At 40.9% G+C, this 15510-nt stretch overlaps 1 protein-coding gene across 8 annotated transcripts in view; it reads right to left on the reverse strand.

Moving 5' to 3' along the window:
* The window catches only part of agrn (agrin), a 182676-nt gene that overhangs the window by 2341 nt on the left and 164825 nt on the right, over nt 1–15510 (reverse strand). For 3 of the 8 annotated variants that reach the window (XM_037240168.1, XM_037240125.1, XM_037240163.1), the window contains 8 exons: nt 14157–14168; nt 11670–11786; nt 10076–10259; nt 9520–9610; nt 8926–8949; nt 6509–6541; nt 4457–4681; nt 1089–1192 (listed from right to left, as the gene is read on the reverse strand). In XM_037240168.1, coding sequence (XP_037096063.1) covers nt 1089–1192; nt 4457–4681; nt 6509–6541; nt 8926–8949; nt 9520–9610; nt 10076–10259; nt 11670–11786; nt 14157–14168 — 790 coding nt within the window. The remainder of the gene's footprint in view (nt 1–1088; nt 1193–4456; nt 4682–6508; nt 6542–8925; nt 8950–9519; nt 9611–10075; nt 10260–11669; nt 11787–14156; nt 14169–15510) is intronic. The other 5 variants (XM_037240160.1, XM_037240179.1, XM_037240142.1 and 2 more) reach the window with 4 other exon arrangements.

The following is a 15510-nucleotide window of genomic DNA, read 5'->3' on the forward strand; positions in this document are numbered from 1 at the left end:
GATTGTAAAATGAACATCTCAAAGTGCCAATCAAAACTGAGCATTATTATCTTGGTAAAGGCAAAAGTTTAGATTTTGATATCTAAATTGGAAAGTAACCTTTTTGAGGGCTGTCAATGTGTTTTAATCTCAGCGTGAACAGACTGGAATGGTTATTGTCTAATATGAACTTCGCAGTTTTGTAGTTCAAAAGAATTGATTCAGTCCATTCTGCTTTCTATTTTAGCACCTTTTCCATTTAAATCCAATTTTAAATGGATTTTCAGATGCTTTGAAGAGACACGGTGACCCAGATGGCTCGTGTTTGACGGCTCCTGTTCTCCTACAATATGCTTGATTTTGAGTTACGCTTGCGCTCAGTCAAACTAGTCTTCTTTCTCAACTTATTAGCAACTTTTTCTTAAAATAGTCACAATGTCCTATTGGATCAGGGCTCGTACATTCTCCTCATCAGTGATGTCCCCCCGACTTATCCGCTGGGCTCAGAGTTCACTTTCCTGTCAAAAGCTCTTTACCTCTTCAGTCCCGCACATCTTAATCGGATTGGGCCCCTTAGAAATCGGGGATCGACAGGCCTAATTTCACGCGCATTACCGTCGAATTAATGACGGATGGTGAAAAGGGGATTTAAAAAGAAGGGCCCTCGATGGAAGGATTGGAGGATCATGTGTCCTTGCTGCAGGGCTCAGTTGTTGCAATTGACTTGATGTTGTTACCTGAGTGCAAGAACACACCTCCATTGTCTCTAGTAAGATTTGGTTCAGCTTGGTACACATGATAATGCCTTTCGACTGTAAAAAGCCCCAAAATACAAGAGTTGACCAAAACCACCACATTTTTTGGTATGCTTTTGTTGCAATAGCATTTAAGGCCTAAATTTTCGCTAAATCCATTTAATGGCTTTTAATGCTATTTTAAAGACGTACAAAAACATTAATTCCGTGCATTTGCACGGGCCCACAGATTAGAAAACCACTGGAACCGGCTCAGCTGGAGCAAAGACTTCTCTTGATGGAGCGAATTTAGTAGACATCCTCAGGAGCAAATGCTATATTTCTCCATTTCTCTATTCAAGTGTGGCCGCCTACCCAGCCAAAGCGCTCCGTCCGTGTCCAGCTGAGTTGCCGCCAAAGGCGACGATCCCGTCACTGCTGCCTCGTTGCCGACTTGTAGCGATCCATCTCGTAGCGCTCTGCGGAGGACAGGGTTGTTGTTTAGAAGCAAGTGTGTCATACTCAATAGCTGTAAAACGTTTTTTAATTTAATCTGAAGCATCATGGCTCCGCTGGCAGCACACTAAGCACCCCCATAAACGCCTTTGCCAAGCAGCGTTCTAAATGGGCCCGCCTAGCAGCAAACAGATGCCGCAGGAGTAGCGTTCATACAAGGTGGCTGGAAGCGCACGCTCAGGGATTGTGACGATGGGGATAATTTGAACCCACTAAAGTGTCATTCCAACTGAGGGGGCATCATTAAAACGGCAAGCAACACAGATTGTGGCAGTATAACTACACATGCTGTGATTTACACCGCCGTCAACATTCAAATGATCTCGTGTGCCTCTAAGCGTGCCAGGGATGAGACAGACATGAACTGTTCCTTTGCTTGGTATGGATGTTGAGTGATCAATTATCGCCGCTTTCTTAGACAACGGAAGCAATGTAATTATCCCCCGTACTTAAATTGACAGCCACGTTGAAAGCTAATGTCCAGCAGGCTGAAGGTGATAAATGGGTCACGCTCAAATTTCCAGCAGTTAATTTGTTTCTAATGACAGAATCCTTTAATGTGATATTGCCATGCGCAACAATCACTGCACGCTGCCTTTCTATAGTAAAGCCTCGGGCTATATGAACTGCATATTTGGCTTTGCCAAGGAGGTTATATGCATTTTTTTTGAATGATGAATTGTGAAGAGAATTATCCACAAATTAACATGTTATGTCTAATCCAGATGAATTGAATATTTGAGAATCAAAGATGGAGCCTTAAGGCTGGCAGTTAAAATCAGGTCTTTTATTTTCACTTTTCCACCCTTTTTGTCATTTAATGTGGATTATGTGTTGTGTAAAACCATTGTGGATTGTTTTCAGCGCTTTTGGCTGTGACTTTCATCGGAGGAGGCGTATATATCTGCGCCTGTTGTTTGCGCCTTCACGCCTTGCTTTTTGTTGATTGAAAAATGTCGGCTCTGATTGCAATGGAGCTGCAAGAAGAGTGCTTTCCAGAAGGAGACATCAAGAGGATCCGAGTCGATGTTAAAAAGTACAGCGAAGTGAGAGAGACAACTAAATGAGACAGGAACTGAACCAATCTTTCTGTATGTGTTACTCGCCGATGGACTAACTGCCAGCTGTTGGAAAACTACAGTTGCTTGTTTACTTTCATAAAAGCTTGTAGCAAACTTGAGCGACTGTGATCATGACAACAACGGTCAATGGAGACGTCAATATTGCTCCTCTCTCATCTTCTAACGGCTTCGAACATGTGCAACTAGAGCAGGGGTGTCAAGCTCTTTTTTTTCGCGGGCCGCATTGTCGTCATAGTTTCCTTCAAAGGGCCATTATATCTGTGAATGCCTTATATTATATACAGTATAGGCTACACAACAAATTGATGAATTGATAGTTTTGAAATCAGAGACGAGTAAAAACTGTGAATATTTTAAAAAGATGAATGTAGTAAAAATTGCTAGCAATATCTCTATTTATTTCAAGTGAAGACAATTTGTAGTCGATGCACAATTTGTCTTTGCGGGCCACATAAACTGATGTGACGAGCCGTATCTGGCCCCTAGGCCTTGAGTTTGACACTTATGAACTACAGGAAATACGACTCTTGTTGGATTGGATTGAAAATGATCAAATATCGGACGTGTGTGCAGGACTTTGTAATGGCAAATAATTTCCGATTCAGATTTCAGTTAAAAGCAGTTGATACTTAACATTGACAATCTAACAAACTATTTCCATTACTTTATCATCCCTGAAAGCACACCATTTTTTATCTCCTGAGATTACTGCAGGGCAGGGGTCACTAACCTTTTTGAAAATGAGAGCTACTTCTTTGGTACTAATTAGTGAGAAGGAAGGACTACCAATTTGATACAAGTTTGCATTGCCCCATTTGATCAAAATGCTCTTAAGAATATTAGTATTTGTTATTAATGTTAAATAATTTCATTTTCACACAGTGATCGTGTTAATGATGTCTTACAATAATTAGAAAATGGATAAATATATGCTACACCACTTTTTTCATGGATCTCTGCCAGTATGGTTTGCATTTTTAAACAATCCTTTCTACAACGATGCCCTATCACCGGTGAGCTATTTTTAGAACAGCTCCGCAGGTTACTCATGTGGTCATGAGGGGCACAATGTTGATGACCCCTGCAGCAGGGCATACTACTGTTTTTCTTTTTAATCATTAACACTATATAGGGCTGCATGGAGGAGCACTGGTTAGCATGTGCGCTTCGCAGTTTAGAGGTCACGGGTTCGATTCCACCTTATGGCCCTCCTTGTGTGGAGTTTGCATGCCCTCCCCGTGCCTGCATGAGTTTTCTCCGGGTGCTCCGGTTTCCTCCCACATTGGCCACTCCAAATTGCCCGTCGGTGGGAGTGGGAGTTCCGCTGGTTGTTCGTCTCTGTGCGTCCTGCGATTGTCTGGCGACCAGTTAAGGGTGTCCCCCGCCTCCTGCCTGAAGTCAGCTCCATCACACCCGCGACCCTCATGAGGATAAGCGGTTCGGATGAATGAATGAATAAATCTACCATATAATGTTTCGTTACATTATCGTGGAATCATAAGATTGTAAAGTATTGTACATTTGATCCATCTGAGAAAATGTTGGTATAAGGGATGTGCCATAGTAGAGGTCTGTGCTCTTTGTGTGCTCTGATTTTTTCATATATATACTGTATACGCAAGTGCTCTAGTCAAATGAACACTTTTTTCCGCAAAACTTGATTACCCAAAGGGGAAGGCGCAGAGCTCACTGAGAGGGTATAAAAAGCTCCAGGTTTGCCCCGCTCTCATCTAATTTGTGGTAATCTGATTAATTGCAAATGTAATTTAGAACTAAATTCCCAAAGTGTGGCATCAGCTGTCACGCTAGGAGCGTGATCTTCAAGATACATCTGTGTGTGTTGGGATTCGGCTTCATGCAATTTTAATGACATTATTATTTAATTTTCCCATGTGGAGCCTAAGTGCTGCTGCATGTTCTTCCTTCCTCACCATTCATTAATCCATCCGTAGAATTGGTTCTGCAATGCGCATCGCGCTCAAGCATGACCAGGCGTGGAAATAACCTTAATCTGAGACTAATCTGTCAACTCGCAGCGCATCAGAGGATTGATGCAAGGGATCGCAGCGACAGGAATAGAATATGGATGAAGTGTAATCCCATCAAAGTGAGAAAGCCTTTGCTCGCTGCTACAGCACGACTCACCTGCTAGCCTTGATGCGTATCCAGCGGTTGGTGTCGACGCGCACCGAAGAGCGCAACACCACTGGCTTGGAGCCCAGGTCGTACATCATCTGAACACGGCCGTCCACGACGGCCAGAGCGATGTAGTCGGAACGCTCCACGCCCTTCCCGCTCCACAGCACGAGGCCTTGGGTCGCCTCCGTGCGAATGCTCAGCTCAAATTTGTTCACCAGCAGAGCCTTTTCGCTAGGGGCAGAACAACGGAAGCGTGAATGACATGTTGATATTGTTTCAGTTGCTGAAAAGAGTTCAAATAGGAGAGCAACCTAGTCCAAACATAGGTTGGCGAGTAGCAAGGTAGCTTGATAGTAAAAGTACGGAACATTATTCATTTCCAGGGAGGACGATTGGTTGAATGTTGCAAAGCACAGTGGAACCTCTAAAGTGAAAAGGCACAATTCGGAATTGGACTTGCCAAAGACCTCTGTGAAGCAAGCATAATTGCTTTTTCGTTGGCGTTTTCATACTATCCAATAGGATGTCTTTGGAAGATGAAGATTTAAGATTCACAAAACTATGAGCTCCATCTCAAGTCCTTTATCCACATTGCGTTTTGGGGAGCATTCGGAATGCAGACTGTGTTTAAGTGTAGCAGGGGGTTGTTTGTCTACTGAGCGGGAGTGGTTTGCAACCTCTCTTCTTGTGTCTGTCTTCAGTGGCATGTTTGATCTTCAGACTCTTGCCCGCCAACACTCTGGGAGAGTGAAGATAAGATGCTATCCCCGAAGTGGCACTGCACGGAACGGCCAAGTATGCACTCACAATCGCCATACTAGCATATAAAAAAAAAAAAAAAAAAAAACTGCTTGTGTTCTTGATGTTTTCTCGGTCGGGTGACAACGGACACCCCATCCATTAAAAATCCGACCATTTGCTGGCGTGTGTGTTCGTATGTACAATTTTGTGTGCACACCATCAATCGGTATCCGTGTAATTGTTAGTACATCTGGAACACGGCTATAATCCACCTCCCTCGAAGGGTATTTAAACACAAAGACAAGGTGAGGACAACAAACAACCAGTGGCACATGGATGGAAAAAAACAACACCAAGACCTGGGTAAAAAAGATTAGACGAGACAGATGACATGGCGCAGGAGTCAGCGTGGAAAAAACAGAGAGGCTCGTGGGAGTGCTTTTCGATGTGCAGAAATAAAGAGGTACACTATGAAGAGAGATGAGGCAATATTTATCAGTTCGTCAAGGAACAACAATAATGTGGTTCACCTCAGCAGAAACAAAATGACTGTTTTATTGTATATTTCTTATATACAAACAAAGTTGACCCCATGTCTCTATTTTAAAAATATATCCCGGATTTAAAGCTTATTCATGATCTGAATCTGCTGAGGTTACAAGAAAAACCAACAAAAATGGAATGATTTAAAAGTATCGTATTTTTCCCCATAAAGAGAGAGGAAAAAAAACTAAAACAAATAAAGCTCAGCGAATCCTCTTCTGGCAAAACCTCAAAGAGCTTACAGGGACCAATAAATCTCCATCCGAGCAGCTTGTCAGTGATAAGTTCAAGGTTATTAAGTGAGCTGAATATATCATGAATAAAACAACGGCGTGCATGCGAGGTTTGGAAATCTCATATACGCCGCTGACTTCCGAGACTGCTACTGTGTCGTTGCCTCTGTTTTTATAAATGGATGGATTTTATCTACTACTAACACGTGTTCAAATTCTCTGAAAGCACTATGCTCAATGGGTCTCTACTCCAAGTTTGACTCTAGGTGGCAGCAGAGTGTAAAATACAGTCAAGAGCGCACTGGCGGGAGTGTCTCGGAGACTCTGGATCCAGTGCCGCTATCAGAGCCTTGAATTTGGATGAAGTCAAGTGCGTGGAGAGGTTCGGTGTGACTCATTGTTGTAACTTGCCGTGATTAAAACGATGCTGCATCCACGGAGGGAGATTTAGCCCGCTGAGCAAATGGGGAGGGTTTGTCTAAGAAGAAGATGGGGGATGAGAAATGAGAGACCGCAAGTCTTAAAGCTCCGAGAGACTCACCTCTGGTCAGATGGGTTTTCCACAGACTCGGGACTTCAGGGAAAGGGGGGAGGGGAGAAAGTCAACGGCATGCAAGGTAAGCGGAGAGGCCAGAAGGACAAAGGGAAGGAGGGTTGTTGTGATCTAAAGCTGAGAAAAGCTAAAGTGCTCCACTAAAATATCGACTGTCGCTATCATCCGTTGTAATCACAGGTGTGCCACTCGGAATGGCCATTTTAAAACAACCGATTGCTTGTTGACCCCCCAAATTTTTGTTGACCATGCGGAATTTTACGTCACACAAAAATGGCTCCCACAATTAATCTATCCATTTTTTATGCCGCTTACCCTGTTCAATGGTCTAAATTATTGATGTATTTTATTCTCAGATATGGTTTCTTAACCCAATTGTTTTTTTTCCAGGAAATCTTTTGTAGTCCCAGTATTTTGCGATGTCCTTTCTGCATCAACTGTTTCACTGAAACTTTATCTCAAACAATCATCCAAGGCTGCCAAAAGAAATACAGTTGGTTGTCAAGTTTGCTGACAGTCAAATTGTCGAGTCCCAACAAAACAGGTTTTAGATTATTACCGTTGTCAGCCATGTGGCACTAGTGCAAGAAAACCACGGCAGATAAAAGCTACTATTGTAAATCAGGGGTCCTCGAAGGTTGCTACCCTCCACGTTTTAGATTTTAGGGACTAGAGTGAGGTTGGCAGCATGCAGGCACTGGATTCAACTGGACTCCAACTCCACTGCATTTGCCTCGAAACTAACTCTTATTTCACAAGAAACAATAGGATCCACTTACAATTTTATTACAGTTGATTTGTGCAACTGAATGCAAAGACAATTAGTTCAGTCTCGCGGGTCTCTTTGTTTTGCTTTGAGCACAGCTTTTTAACACATTTAATTGGTGAAATATAATTATTTCTTGGAAAAGGATTTTACTGTAAGATTGCAAGCTGTTAGTATGTACCACATTACTGCAACCTATAATCACCGCAGCAGTTTTTGTTTTCCCGATTCAGCAATCAAGACAATTCCCCCGAATATCCATCGTGTAGTGCCTCATTCACACAGCGACCATGAAAGCAAGCTCTCTAGGGCAGCGCTATTGGATCAAGGTGGCTAATGTGCCACAATGCCCCGGAAACAAGCATCTTTTAATGGACATGTAAAGTGTATTCATGATCAGCATCTCCACCTAGCATAACCTCATTCAGCCAGCAGCCAATTTTCTGAACAGGGAAGTATGCCACAGAGTATCATCAATTAACTTGAGTGGTGAATAAGACACACTAGTCAAAAAATGGGGTCAAGTGCCATACCGGCTGGGAGTCATTGCCACATATGATTTGTCATTGAAATAATGGGCCTCGAGCCAAATCGACCTACGCTTTTTAGACACGGGCAAAGCCAGCTCAAAGGATGATCCGAGTGGTAGTACCATTAACCCGAGGTGAACGTTTGACTTTGCGCCCTCGAAAAGGCACTTAATGGCCTCTGTGAGAAATGTATTCATTTCCATGACAAAATCAAATCAAGCTGAATTGATCCGTGCACCTGCGGAGCGCTGCGCCCCAGCTCCGCTTACTTAGACTCAAATTCATTGTGGCTCTTTACTAAATGTGACATCCATTCAACTTTTGACAGTCTGGCTCAGAGGAGCCGCTGTTAAGTGGGATTGATACCTGTGGATACACACTGCAAGAGCTCGCAACTGGAGGTCTTATCTACAAGGGTGGGGGGGGTTACATCTGTGATTAATATGTTGGTGCCTTTATCCAGGGCCTGTAGGGAATTTAATTATTCCTCATAATAGATTTTGGGGAGAAAAAAAACAGATAAAAAACCTTGGTCTGGAAGCTAGTAAGCTTTTTCTACATTGGGGTTACAGTACTTACCAGGCTTATGATCGAATAATAAACTGTCCAAGCACAAGAAACTAGGTCAGTATATTCTTGCTGTTTTTCAAGAGGGGGGGGGGTCTCTTCTACTTCATGTTCCACATTCCAGCTAACAGCATTTAGTGCAAAAATGCATGGCAGTTCATCTTGTATATGAACCATGCATAAAATATTGCACATTTTCGATAAAGCAATTGAATTTCTCTAGGGTACAGGCACAATGCTTATCATGCACACATTCATGCTTGTCTTTGCATTGGAGGAGGACGAGAGGAACAGAAAGGATCTAATGACACTGCAAAATGTCTTGAAAAGAAAGAAATTGCTCAAACTAAAATATGGAGGTGAACTGAATGAAGTTGGGATGGTTATTGTCTGCATATAAATGACAATATGACCGGAAAGGTTTTGGATTTTTTAGTGTCTTGGGTTTTGTTAATTATTAAAAAAAATGGACAGTTTTGTTGCTGTTAGTTTGGCTTGATTTGAAGCTGGGCAATTTCTTAATAGACATTTCGTCTACTTACTCTGGGATCTCATTGGTCAGTTGGCTATGGTGGGAGAGGAAAGACAGTGAGGGACATTTGATGTGAGAACAGACACACAAAGACAGAAGAGGTCAAGACTAATACTGGACGAAGCAAACAACACACAAAGACAGACAGTGTGTTTTCTCTGTTTAGATATTGTTTCTAATAACCCCTGCGGCAAACTTCACTCTGAAGGCGTAGAAATGTCAAACCAGCGGCCTAGCGAGACATAAGCTTGTGTTTTCTTGGGTAGTTCCCCAAAGCGCTTTTACATTGATGCCATCAGCTTTATCTTCTTGTAAAATGTCAGATAACGCAAGTCTCGCAACTGTCATTATGCAAAACAACAACAACATAGTTTACTCAGGGCAACACTTTGATTGTCTAATGTCTTGGTACTTTGTGAAACGGTGTTAAAAGAAAGCTCATTAGCTCGCTGCTAGTACCCTTGAAGCGTGTGAGCTGATGATATCATCAAGCTTGTCATCACAGCTTAGTGAGGGAGGGGCGAGACACATAGTTTATTTAGTTAATATGGCAATTAGGATGCATTAGGCTCAAATGGGGACATGCTCTTGTCCTCTTCCTTACCTCCTTGTGACGGCGTTGTGGTATTCGATGAATGTCCGGCCGTCAAAGGCAACGGCCTCCGTGTCAGTCCCGGCAGACTTCTCGTAAATGGCTGTGAAGGAAGGGGCAGGATGGGAGAGCGGGGGATTGTTGAGTAGATGAGCTCACAGCGATCAATAAGAAGGAAGGTACGGTCATCAGAGCCGACGCGGGAGTGCCGCTGCATATTTAATTAACGTGAAAAGGACAGACGACCACGTGCGCAAGGTTAATGGTAGAGGCGGGGGATGTTTTTCTAAGATGCATCGAGCCACGGTTTATTTAAAGTTATCAGGCAGGTATGATATAAAGTACATGGAGTCACCTGTTGCTGAAGTGCTAGTTGATTCACTTCATAATTTTCCAAAGTGCTAATTTAGTTTAAGGATTAAAGAACTATAATATTGGTTTAACTATGTAATATTGCTAAAGAAAAATGTCGAGCACGAGATCCCATCTGTCCATTTTCAATAGGTTAAGTCATTTTTTTAAGATGTCCAAAAGCATGAGAAAAAAAAAGATGAGCCAAGTTACTTACTGTTCTGACAGTGTCCCCCGGAGTAGCCACTGAGGCACACACACTCATAAGTGTCCAGCTGGGGGTTGCAACGCCCACCATTGTGGCAGGGTTCCCGGGAACATGCATGCTCCTGGAACATGGCCAGATTCTGGGAGCGCAGGGCGTTCTCTTCTCGAAGGATGGGCGTGCCCATCAAAATGATCTATTGCAAAAGCACAATCAAGTCAGTGAGTCAAATCAATCCATGCCAAGTAAAGGGGAGCGCTACATAACATTTGTATGTATTTATGTAGCGGATGGTTTTAGACGATGAGGCATACTTCAAAATTGGAGGCGGAGCCACGGAGCAAAAATACATCAACATTATTTCTTACTGTGGCTTTAATCCGCATGTTTTGGGAAAATCACATATCATCTACACTTTGCTTTAGTCGGAGAAGAGTAAAATCACATGCAATCCTGAAGGAGCAAGATGTCGGCATCGCATATTATAACTGGCGCTCATGTAATACAAAGTGTACGTTCCACTCGACATCACACTGAGAACTCAACACCTTTTAGAGATAATTAACTTCTCTCCAGTGGCCACGTAAGACAAACACCACACTTAGCTTATGGTTTTCTCCAAAGTGTCAAGGGAAACTTTGTAGAAGAGAACTAATGACAAGTTTATGCAAACAGTAACATCCTGCCTTTGTTCTGCTGGGCTATTTTTGTCATTTTACTGGAGAGCGAGAGAAGGGAATGATTAAAAAAAATGCGGTTAGGGGAAAGATCTAAGGCAAACAAAAAGAAACTTGAGCATTCTATTAATAATTGCGTGGCATGCTAATCCAAATGAGCAGTGCCACTTTGATCTTGGAATGTAAAAAAGAATATTAATATGACAGTGGATAAAGTGACAATTTGACAACTAATATAGAATTGCTTGACATTTGTATGGGCCAAAAGAAAAAGTCATTATATAGTACAGAGGAAGCTACACATTTGAATTGTGATGATCAATTTGTAATTTGTTTGGCTTAACAACCACTTTGTTTTCATTGGATATAATAGAATTTGAATTCAAACCTAATGTAAATAATAAAACCTTTGTTGACTGTGGATGGAATTTTATGAATATTAAAACATGGAGGGATGTCACATAATATTTTGACAAAGACAGTGAAAACAAAGAAAAACACTGATGCTAAAAACAATTACTCTGATGGCGAACGTGATTCAATATAATATTGGGAAGGACTGCTTAACTAGCTTTAAGAAGATATGCACTAGTTGCGCTAGTTCTAGCTTAACTGCGGAAGAGTTAATGAATATGCAGAGGAAAACTTTACAGCGCACATTCCGTTCTTGTTTTTATTGATGACCTTTAGTCAAGTTTGCCATGTTTTACTTTTAGTTGCCATAATTGTCACAAAAACTCAAACAAGAAAAACACAATATGACATTAAACCGTTTGATCTAATGTCATGGGAAAGTATGTGACAGCAAGCAAGACAGTAGTTCAAACTATGGGTTTTTAATCAACTTCAGAGGCTCCACTGTAAAAACGCCGCAGGCAGAGGAAATGTCACAACAGTCCTTCAGGAAATAAATGCTTGCAAACATTTACCTTTTGGATCGTTCCCTTGAAGCCTTCTGTGAGGGCGGCACTTCGTGCAAGTCGACTATAGTCAGGAGCCCCACCAACAAAGAGAGACTCTTTCAGGTTTAGGTCCACGTGGAGGTTCTGATGAGACAGGATAACAAATTGGTATCAACTGGGGAAACTACAACAAATTCATGAGGGAAAAAAAATGCTCCTAAGATTGCTTTAAAAAGTAATCTGTTTTTGCAGTGCTTTTCTATTCAGGCCACGATGGTTTATGGAGTCATACGTTTTGTGTCCTGTGAGCCTGAAATAAGTTGCATCCTTTTAGTTGATATACGTATATAAAGTGGGAGATTAATGTAGCACATTTGCACATATGCCATTGTAACAAATAGATTCTGCCATTAAAATGATCCATATTCGTTTTGGAGCCCGCCGAGGCTATAACCGCACTTCCTCGCCCTCAACACACATCAGCGCAGTTGATGTATTACAACGTAATTAATTTCTATGTCTGCTGAGAGGGTGGTCAATTATCTTCTAGATGTGAGGCATTAAAAGCAAGTACAAAAGAGAATTGCTCTGCGGTATGAATTTCTTTTCAAAACATTTCAAATGTGAACAGCATTATGTCGACCGCAGACCTCCACCAAGGCAGAACAATCCTCATATGCATCTACACTGTAAATAATTGTAAACCTTCATAATGCCAAAGTTGGTCATTTCGATGCATCCATCATTCAATGAATGAAAATTTAAAAAAATATTTTGTTCAACGTTAACACAAAATCCAAACAATCCCATCCAATCCTGTTCCCACTAAAAACGGGTAAGACACCTGTATCATTTTGTAAAATATATTTAAAGCAAAACGGCTTGGCACACAAGTAAGGAAAGACTTTTTTTTTTTTATCCTAAGTGGGCCACTAATTGCCAGTGGAAAAACATGGACTTAATTGCTGGAAAAATGATGGAAGAGGCCAAATAAACAGGCTTTGTGTAGGTGAGCTGGCGAGGGATTTGGAATGCGCGAGGCAGAGAGGCTTGGCTAAAGCTGAGATTGTGTTACTGCATCCAACGGAGACCTATTGGGGGCTTAGGCCAAGGTGGCTGGACCCAGATGTGAGTGCATTCGCTCTGCTTCACCAATGCTGTCATCTGCTGCAGGACAGCAACGACGCAGAGCCCCAAATTGTGTTGCTACACGCACAAGTAGAGATACTTTATAAATGGGAATATTAAATCATGATTCATCTTTTTATTGTGCGATATTCAAATTCTTAAAGTGTGACTTGAAAATGTGTTTTGGTGTTATTTTGCTAGTAAGAAATCACTCTGTGTAGTGTTCAGTATGAATGAGTAAACTGCTTCTCATAAATTAAGACCTTTCCATCACCAATGTTTAGTACAATTTGCTGCAGTTAAAAAAGTAAAATCAATGTTTAATTAACCAAACAATATTTATTTTATTATATATATGTGTGTGTATATATATATGTATATATATATATATATATATATATATATATATATATATATATACGTATAGCGATTCTTACACTTAGAGAATACAATAAAAATATAGGGGTGATTAAAAACATTGTGATCATTATCACAACATATTTTAGAGAGACTTTGACATTAATTGAATTTTTTGTTAAACGAGTTTGTAATTTCTGTTATATTGTCAGATTATGATTGTATTTCATGATATTTTTCTCCACTGATTTGGAAATCCTCCCTTCCTGCATCCACCTATTTGGGAATTATTATTATTAGAAATTAGTTCACAATGTTTCATACTGCTCACTAACTCTAACTAGCGAAAGAGGAATTAAACCCTTCTTGGAGGAGGTACTAAATAAGATGTGCGGAAAATAGAAAATAATTGAGAAGCACTGCACTAAAGTGGGATATCATACGATGAAATAGTGACGCGCTTGTGGATACAGCTGGCTTCATCAAGCTTTCTGAAACTCCCTGTGCATCTGGGGTACTGTGGTCTAGAGCAAGTAGGGGAAGGGGGACTTGCTTACAGAACAAGTGAGAGCAGACTACAAAAGAACAACATGGATTTGCTCCTCAGTTCCTCCATGGCGTTTGCGGAGACATTTTTCACTGTCATTTTCATTGTCACCGCCAACAGCTGCGCGTTGACATGATATCCCCACCTACGTCGGGCTAATGAAGACATTTGCTGCCGCTTAAAAACAATGGCGGGCACAAAGATGGCAGCCTTCGCTTCTTTCTTCCCTCCCACCTTCACACCCCATCCGCCCCCGCAGCAGATGGACTGAGGTGAAAGCCAAAGTGTGTTTTTATAGAGCTCCCTGCCTGAGTGCAGTGAGTACGTGCGTACAGGCTTATGAAATGACGAGTTTTTCCACAAAGCTGCCTATCGGTCCACAGATTTCTTTTTATTTATTATTACACAAAGAGAGGTGGGAGTGAGAAGACAGTGAATTGCTCAAAATGAAACATGGGCAAAGGTGTGACTTGTCTCATTACCTTGCGTGATTTCTTATATCCAGACAGCACATTATAGAGAAAGAAAACAACAAATAAGGAGGAATAGAGTTATTGGAAGACCGGTAAGGGTGCACAGTGAGGCATGCCGAAACCTGCAGCAACATGCACACATTAAGCGCCTTCATGCACACAGGCCAAACATATGACCAAAGTTTAGTTTGAAAAATGTCTGCTTTTTTTTTTTTTAATGAGCAGCCTGCAGCTCACAGTGATGAAGATTGTGATTCCCCAGGAATGTCGCAGAAGTGATCACCTTTTAAAAATGTAAACACTTGAAGAAAACTATAGAAATAAAGCAAAGCGTTTTGATGACTAGCATTAATTGGAAAAAACGTTAACGTTGATTTACATTATAACATTAATTGAATCCAATTTTGGTTGGTGACACCTGGTCTATGCTTTTTGTTTCTTCCGTCCACATATGGCTATTTGTCATTGATTATGTTTTGGAGAAACTACAGCGAAAAATAAAAGTTAATTTTGATTGTGTTTTTTTTTTATTATCTAATTTTGTGAGATGATTGCACTTTGATTCAGTTTTTGTCATGCAATGATCTGTCCATACGTGTACTTTATCTCTTTAAATTGCTGTCTCCACGCTACTGTTTCTCAATTATTGCCGGGTACTAAAAAAAAAAATAACAGAACCAAAAATAAACGCCTCCTCCCCTGTGGGAAAGATAACAGGTGGTACGTCAAGGTGGCTGTAATTACCTTTACTACGGCATGTGATACCACCATGTGTCATAGTTAACAACGACAGATGTGGCATCTGTAAAGCTGAAGCTTACTGTCATGTTGACAAGGTCACAATGTAAACAGCGCACAGCAACAGCTGATAAACATTTCAACAATTACCTGAAAATAGATTGGAAAAAACAATGTCCGCAAATAGGGAGCGAGCACTACAAAACAATATACTGCATATTCTATTACAAATTACTTCTTATTATTTAATTAATTTTTACTTAGCATTCACTTGACAACCTGTTCTGACTTTTTTTGAAAGCATCATTGTTTGAGACAGATTTTTTAAAAATGTACTGTAATAAAATGTAAAATGTAACATGAACTAATGGGACACAGCATGTTTACACAAATTAATATACTAATTTTGTAGAGGAATGGAGGAAAACAATTACATTTCAATTAACAACTCAATATGTTTCATTACTTTTTGATAACGTTTTGGATAAGAGTGCCTTGTTTTTTTTATTTTAATTATATTTTTTTTATAGTGTGAGTCAATATGACACCATTGGGATTGTCCAACCATCGGAATCATTTTGACATCACCCGTCTGTTCTCCATCCTCCATTATTAAGATGACAGC

The sequence above is a fragment of the Syngnathus acus genome, chromosome 2, assembly GCF_901709675.1.
Source record: "Syngnathus acus chromosome 2, fSynAcu1.2, whole genome shotgun sequence".
NCBI classification, from domain to species: domain Eukaryota; kingdom Metazoa; phylum Chordata; class Actinopteri; order Syngnathiformes; family Syngnathidae; genus Syngnathus; species Syngnathus acus.